This window comes from Lolium rigidum, chromosome 2 (assembly GCF_022539505.1).
Source record: "Lolium rigidum isolate FL_2022 chromosome 2, APGP_CSIRO_Lrig_0.1, whole genome shotgun sequence".
Classification (NCBI taxonomy): Eukaryota; Viridiplantae; Streptophyta; class Magnoliopsida; order Poales; family Poaceae; genus Lolium; species Lolium rigidum.
The window spans coordinates 180,357,923-180,365,966 of NC_061509.1; the positions used below are offsets into that span (position 1 = coordinate 180,357,923).

Sequence of the window (8,044 nt, forward strand, 5' to 3'; positions counted from 1 at the left end):
ACTCCTGTATACTGTGTCATCTGACCGGCCGGCTGGCCGGGCCGCCGGGGCCGGCAAGCCCTGCGGATTCCATCGACGTGACAAGACAAGACACGTCGTCTGCCAAGACGATCGACGCTGAGAGGATGGTAGTACTAGCGCGCACGACACGACATGCACTGATGCACGAAGCCTGCACGGGATCCCATCCTGGCGCGGGGAGGACGACGAGGCCTGCATCGCTGCACGTCTTCGTGTCTCATCGATGAGGCAAAATACTGCTCCTTGTGGTTCCTGTCACAAAACATCTGCAGCAAGAATGCAATGATTTCTCCTCTTCTTTTGCCCGAGCCAACGATTTAAGCCACACAATTAATCATGAATAATGGAACGACAGAACTCTCGTTTCAGCTAATGATCATTTTTCCCGAGAACAACGAAGCTCTTCAGTACTCTTGAAAAAAAAAACTACTACTCAGCCTACAAAGACTACATCGATGCCCTCTCTCTCCCCCTCTTCCTCTCTAATACAGCAGCTAGCCTTAATAATGTACCGCAGCAGACTCGTCGATCGACATCCGCCCCCCGTTCACTTGCGGAATGAAAGCCATTGTTGCGCCCCTGAGAAAACAGATCAGATGAGAGCAGGGTATGTGAGCACCATTTAGTTGGGTTCAGTTTCAGTTTTAGTGTTTGTATCTGCAAGAAGAGGGAACTTGAGGCTCACCCTGGTTACAAATTTCTCATTTTTCATATTCACGAGACTCCACCAGTACATACACAGGCTTTCCATTGAGCTTGTAGAAATCCTGCATAAGAGTTGCTGTCTCAGTAACTATATTCAAGTAGAACTCCCTCAGCGAAAAAAAAAAATCAAGTAGAACGATGGCACGTGCATGATCTTGCAAAGTACTAGGGCAATTCGAGAATGTCGAAAGGATATCTTTTCAATCAACTGTTTATCATTGTTCTTAGTTCAGTGTTAATGACCACGCCTTTTTTCGAATTCTTTTCCTCTTGGTTTTGTAGAAGAAAGGACAAGAAAAAGAGATGCCCAATTAAAAATTCTTATGGACACAGATAAATCCAATTTGGCTGATAAGTGCATATGAACCCGTTGTGTAAAAACACATTTAAAAATGACAAATGATTCTGAAATAAATTCAGATGTAAAAGGAACATTTTTTCTGATGCATATGACCATGTACATCTATGCATTCTTGGTTGTACGGAAGTTTTCGGGGGGAAAACATTTTTTTCTGTTCAATTTAAAAAGATAAATTTTGATGATTCAACATGACTATTGAGGAGAGGTTTTTTTAAATCTTTTTACACGGAAACACCCACATCCATGCGTGTGTGTACAAAAGTATTTCCCTTTTATAGAGGTCACATAAAATGTTCTTTTTCCATGAAAACTTGTGTGTGAATAGAATGTCTAGATGTACACGCGATTTTTTTGACATTTAAAAAAAATATGTATTTTTCATAACAGGTTCTTATGCACATGTGAGCCAAAACACCACTTATCAGCTGTGGGAAACAGAGTAGACATGGTCATGTTTGTTCTGGTTGCTTTTTCGTGAAACTATACCATTGACTCCCTTGTCTGAAGCTATGTAGCATCAACAGGCTATATGAAGGGCACAGAGCAGACAGTAACTGATCAAGCTAGTAAAGTTGTGCATGCCAAGAACTATTGCAGTTGAAGTGGTCAAATCCAGTGAAAATGTGATTTACTAGGCTTCATAGCAGTAAACAAATGAGATGCGAACAGTTAGGAGTAGTAAGAATAAAGAAGAAGAAAATTAGGTTTATGAAATCTCAGTCCCAGTTTGGATAATATGCGAGTCATGTCGAGTGAGAATACCTTGAATTTTGGGAGCCCAATGAGACAAGCACACTCAACGACATCAGCTCCAGCACGTTCTGAAAATCAAACTTTTCAGTAAGAAAAAGCATTCCAAAAGTCTACAATATAATCTTTAGTAGTGCAAGATAAAATCCATTCAGAAAAGTATCTAAAAGGGCAGGGCTGTGTTCTAGAAACAGGTTCTGTGAATACTATCATAAAAAAGATGCATGTTTAATACTAGCATGATAGCGTCAGAAGCTGCAGAGTGCAGACAACGAAAGGTGTAGCTGAAAAGATAGTAGCAAGGTAAGAGTACTTGATTCTGTGGTGGTAGTACTCAAAACATGTAGTGTCAACATCAAATCATGTTTCCAGATCAACTTGTATTAGGACATATCTTCAGACAAGATTCTCTCCAGAGAGATCTTCCCAAGATGTCCTCTTGATTACGAGAAATAATGCCTGTCATGGGCATGTTACTGGTCACTTATCACCTAGTGGTATGCTGCACGCCGTACAAGCAAATCCAATTAGTCTGTTATACTTTCCAGGATTATTTAAGTCGTTTCTGGCAATACTGGTGCAGTAGTGGCTGTGGATTTGAACGTGATAACAGATGTTCAGTGTGTGGCGCAGTTTCGAGATAAGTGACTGATCCACTTGTATTGTAAAGAAAAGTGACTGAGCCAATCGATGAGATACTTGGTAATCTGATGCTAAACCAACTGTGAATGTACAATGCACTGGTGTCACGGGCTAACAAGGCAAATTGACTGATTAACTGTTATGTCGACCTGCGAACAGTGTTCTGTGAATATGCCAGTGGAAAGGGTAGAACCTCTGAAGTTGCACAAGTAACAGAGAATTAAAAAACGGCATCCATACAATCACCCAAGGAAATAGCTATTAGAATCAGGATCTTCTTTCTAGATTCTTTACCAGGCGTCAACAGGTACTAACTGCGTACCGCATATTTTCAGAAATTATGCAAGTACAGGTCAAGATTTCATGTGAATGCATAATCATAGACTTGGATTGCTGGCAATACGTACCCATAAGATTTATAGCAGCACAAAGTGTCCCGCCAGTCGCAACCAAATCATCAACGATCAAGACACGCTCGCCGGGTTCGATAGCCCCAACATGCATCTCCAAACAATCAGTTCCATACTCAAGAACATAGGTCTCCGAAATCACCTCACCTTTCAGTTTTGAAAAAAAAAAAACGTTAGTTGAATAGTTTGCAGCATCAATTGACAGTGAAGTCAAACTGAATCAACACAGTATCTTTCAGTGTAATAGAGTATGTGATGAAAAGTGTAAACAGAGATATTACAAATTTCTTCAGATTTCATCATTCGTTGCATCAAGGTATTGGTGACATTTATGTGTCAGAGATTACGGGCATAACAGTAGTGATCTTTTCACATTCAGATTACCAGTTTTACTTTCTCCTATACCCGGTGAAAGAAGGTAAAAGAAGTACTCAGCTATGTTGCTACGGCAAGATAGAAAGGCAAATGGCAGCAGGTTTCCGAGCATGTTCAGGTGAACCTCACCTGGGAGTTTCTTTGGCTTACGCAATGGTATGAACTTGGCCCCGATGGCTAACGCGATGGCCGGGCCGAATATGAATCCTCTCGCCTCGATCCCTGAAGAATCACAACAAAAGTCAGAACAAACCTTAGAGCTCGCTCCACTAGGAGACTCACACCGAACTGAACAAGACTCTTGCCATATCCAGATCAAAAGAGTCCAATACAGATAATAAAATAGAAGTGTGTGAACGAAAATGCATTTCTGATCTCAGGTCCATATGCTCCCTTCTTCTAAAACTAAATTTTGAATTATTAAAAAAACAAAGATATTTTTTTTGCATGTATATGTACACATTCTACAAAATATGCCTTCTTTACACGGGCTGGAAAAAAAGTCGATTTTTTTGCTGAAATAACTTTGTTAGCGCGTCCGATGCGGAGATATACATGTGACATTTTTTTTGCAAATATGTTTAAAATGCATTTCGATAATCGCTACATCCCTGTCTAATGTAACTTACTACTACGTCCGTTACAAGGAATAGGCGCCCCTATTTTACGTATTTTTTGACCAAAAATTACTATAAATATACAAAAAATTGTTGGTTATAAAGCACGAAGCCAACTATTATTATGTACCAACATAATTAAGTATTTTTTGTCAATATTTTTTGCAGGTAGGTTTTTATTGTCTTTTTAGCGTGGAAGTCAAATTTTCATTTTCTTTTTTGTGGGGAAACAAAGAGGTGGTGCTCGTATAATACAAGAGGAAGATGACATGCAGACACAACATATAAGTTCATTTATCAGTTGAGAATTAAGATATTATATTAAAGAAAGCAGTAGAGTGAATAAAAAAAACAGAATCAAGAGATTGTAGATGCAGACAGAGGATCCAACAAACGAGATGGCAAAATCTGAGAAGCAGTACTTTCGGGTGAAAACGACGGCAGATTGGCCACATGCATGACATCAGAGATACACCTCTCAGCAGGACCAGGGAGATGAGATATCCGGTGCGCAACCACCGTCCGATCCCCAGCGGGCACACGGCCGCGGCCGCGCGCCCGTCGGACCACGGCGGTCCCCTATCGGCCGGTGGCCGGTGGCCGACTGGCCGCGAGATCTGGGCGTGGCAGGGCCTTCCCGGATACGCTCTTGAATGCGGACGGCAGATTCCTCTGCGGCCACGCCCCACGGGCGGGCAGGGCCACGGCAGCGCAGAGAGTCTCGTTGAAAAAGAAGTTGAACGTGACCGTGTCATGTGCCAAACATTCTGGCGCGCTGGGAGGGAGACCGGGTCGCGCACGCGCCAACGCATTCTGGCCTAAACATTCTGGCGCGCACGCGCGCGCGCCGGGAGGGAGGGAGACCGGGTCGAGCAGGCGCCAACGCATACTTGGTCTAAACAAATGGTACTCGCCGACGAGATCGGCCATGGCCATGGCGATACCAATATCTTACTGTAGCAGCATAAAAAGGGCATGAACCTCCACATGCGCACGCACGCCTACCAAGCGCTCGACTTTCCCTTTCGGTAAGCCCTGGCTTAATGGCCGAAATGCCCAATGCACCACGAGGTTTAACCGCTAGGTCGTCACCGACCGTCGCCACGACGTCTGGTCGTCGGCGAATTCCCCATGAACGAAACGGCCGGTGTCCTACAAACTGGCGGCCGTGTGGTAAGATCTTTTTCAGTTGTTTTGCCGCACCATGGCCGCGACCAGTGGACTGGGATATGATGATATCCTTTGGCGTGCCGGTGGTTTGGCTTAGACGTTGTGGGCGTGGCGCCCGAAGGTTGATTAGGCAGCGTGAACAGTGTGCGTGGGGGTTATTATTGCGGCCGGCCCCGATATGATATTATCCTCCCCAGACCAGGAAAAGGCGCGCGACGGGCCTGGGAAGGGAGCAGCTCTAGCGATGCGAAAAAGCGCGGCAGACCCACAACGGACGAGGGCGACGACAAGGGTGGTGGGGGGAGCAAAAGGACTACGGGAGATCTCCCGCAAAGATATCACGGAATCTCGCGACACTGCAACCCAACAGAAGAGCTACCGCGCGCTAGCGCTAGAGAAGGACATGCATGGATGGATGGATGGAGGTACAACAAACTGGTGGGTGCGTTCCTTACCGGCGACGGCGTGGATGGCCATGCCGCGGTAGCGCTCGACGAAGATGTCGACGGCGTCCCTGAACACGCCCGGGCGAAGCAGCAGCGTGGTGATGTCGTTGAACATGATGCCTGCGCGTCAGCGTCAGCGAGTACCATCAGCACGGCGTCATGGGGTTCGCTGGATGACGAGAGAAGCTAGCGAGCGCGCGCGAGAGAGAGAGAATAGGTGGCGGTGGAGGGGGGACGTGCCTTGCTTGGGGAAGTGCGGCACGACGCGGATGGCGTCGGAGATGCCCTGCAGCCGGGGATCGGCCTTCGCCTCCGCCGGCGCCGCGACAACCACAACGGCGTCGTCGGGCTTGGCCTTCACCTCCGGCACGGCGTGGCCGTTCTCCTTGGCCTTGGTGCAGGCCTCCATCGCGGCGATGCAATTGGCCTCCTCGCCCATTCTGCTACTCCTCTGCGCTTGATAGAGTGTGGAGCTCGGCTAGGTAGTTAATGCTGCCTGGTGGACGGTGTGGCGTGCCAGTGAGCGCGTATATATAGCAAGGTGGAAGAAGAAGAGAGGGAACGGAATGGGGGCGTTGCGGTTGCGGGGGCGGGGGCGTTAATTATCCTTGGAAACACGCAGGCGCAGGGCCTCTGTTTGCTGTGACTCTCTGCTCAGCGCTGTGGAGTGGTAGCCGTGTAGGGGTAGAGTAGACCCCTGTCTAGGCGCACACTGTACTGTAGTCTGTAGTAGGAGTAGGCTGCCTACTTGTACGTGACAATGTGTATTTGTGTGCGCCGCGTCGCTTTCCCAAGCCCACAAACCCATCACTCTCTCGATTTCCTCGACCGATGCGGTGGTGAGCAGTGCCCGGCCGTTTCAGCGGGGCGCAGGGAAAGGAGAACAGGTGGAGAGCGGAGTTACTCCACTTGGCACCGGCGTCGTTTCCCTTGCGCATCGCATGCATGGTACAGGGTCACGCACCATCTTTTGCTCCGCTTTCTCTCGCCTCCGTTTCGTCTCGTCGCGCAACCGGCCGGAAACGGATCCCATGCCGATGCCGCTGCCGCTGCATGCGCTGCCGTGAGCGGAATCAGCAATTCAGCAGTGCCTGCCCGTACGGCGCTCGCCAGTTATGTCAACTTTATTTATTTCGTCAAGCAACCTACTACTACTCCATAGTGTACTGGTATTCGGTGCTGCTACTCCATACGCTGCCCTGTATGCAGCGACCTCTGCCTCCATGCCCATTCGTGCTTCACCACGTCTTCTATTTTTTTAAAAAAAAACACAGTAAAAATGTAGACCTCACATACACGCGCATGTAAAAACGCTGGGTTGAAGCATGCCTTTACCTTGGGCTGCGTACGTGTTATATAGGAGCTAAACCTGCTCAACAATTACCAAGATTACATGCTGGATACGGGTGAGATGTTCCTTGATCTCTAAGGCGACCTATAAAGGGTAAGTGATCAGGAATATCTCTTGCCAAACTATCTACGCAAAACGTTACACGCGTACAGGTTGTTTAACGTTCCCCCTCGGTCATAACTTATCTAAGTTAAGATTGCATTTGAAGGCTTCTAATTGACGTATAGGGAGCCTTCGTAAATCCATCTCCCACTTGATCACCTGACGGAATAACCCGAATGTCCAATAGTTTCCTTGCTACTCATTCTCGAACAAAATGGTAGTCCACTTCGATGTGTTTAGTCCTTGCATGAAAAATAGGATTAGATGATAAGTAAGTGGCTCCAATATTGTCACACCATAGACATGTTGCAGATGGATGAGGGATTGTTATCACCAGAATTTGACCGGATCAGAGGTGGGCCGCGATTGAAGATGGGCTTGAAGAATATATATGGAAGAAATACATGAATCGGCCTTGTATACAAAGTTTGGGCTAGTTTGCCCGTGTATCTGTACCATAGTAGGATAACGTGTCGGTAGGATGAAGTTTGGGCTCGTGCCCGGTTGGGATTATTCCCACATTAGAAAGTCTACGGACTATAAATATGTATCTAGGGTTTATGAAATAAACAACAATCACGTTCACCACAAACCAATCTAGCCGCATCGCCAACTCCCCCGTCTCGAGGGTTTCTTCCGGGTAAGCATCGTGCTGCCTAGATCGCATCTTGCGATCTAGGCAGCATACGTTTATTCGTCGTTCATGCGTTGCTCGTCGTTGAAGCCTTTTTGATGGCGAGCAACGTAGTTATCATAGATGTTTTAGGGTTAGCATTGTTCTTCGTATCATATGCTATCGTCGTGCAACCCTTAGGCATCTAGCCGCCCTTACACCTATCTTGGGTGTAAGGGCGGCACCCCGCTTGATCATTATTTAGTAGATCCGATCTGTTATGGTTGCTCCTTGTTCTTCAAGGATTAGTTTAATATCTGCATGGTTAGACCTTACAAACGGGTTGAAGGATCCAGTGGCGCGTAGGGTGTAGTTTGCTAGCCCTAGACAGGATGTTCCGAGGATCAACCTCGTGTTGGTTTTTAGGCCTTGTCTAGGGTCGATTTACGATCACCGTGCGTGGCCGCCGAGCTCAATCACG

General features: G+C 46.9%; 1 protein-coding gene across 1 annotated transcript; it reads right to left on the minus strand.

The window, feature by feature from the left end:
• Window positions 1–337: 337 nt before the first annotated feature.
• Window positions 338–6,062, minus strand: LOC124692667 (adenine phosphoribosyltransferase 4-like). Its single transcript, XM_047226084.1, has 7 exons — window positions 5,738–6,062; window positions 5,507–5,617; window positions 3,394–3,486; window positions 2,887–3,036; window positions 1,850–1,908; window positions 707–788; window positions 338–600 (listed from the first exon to the last, which is right to left on the minus strand). The coding sequence occupies exons 1-6, from the start codon at window positions 5,934–5,936 to the stop codon at window positions 723–725; spliced, it is 678 nt and encodes a 225-aa protein (XP_047082040.1). The 5' UTR covers window positions 5,937–6,062; the 3' UTR covers window positions 338–600; window positions 707–722.
• Window positions 6,063–8,044: the final 1,982 nt, after the last annotated feature.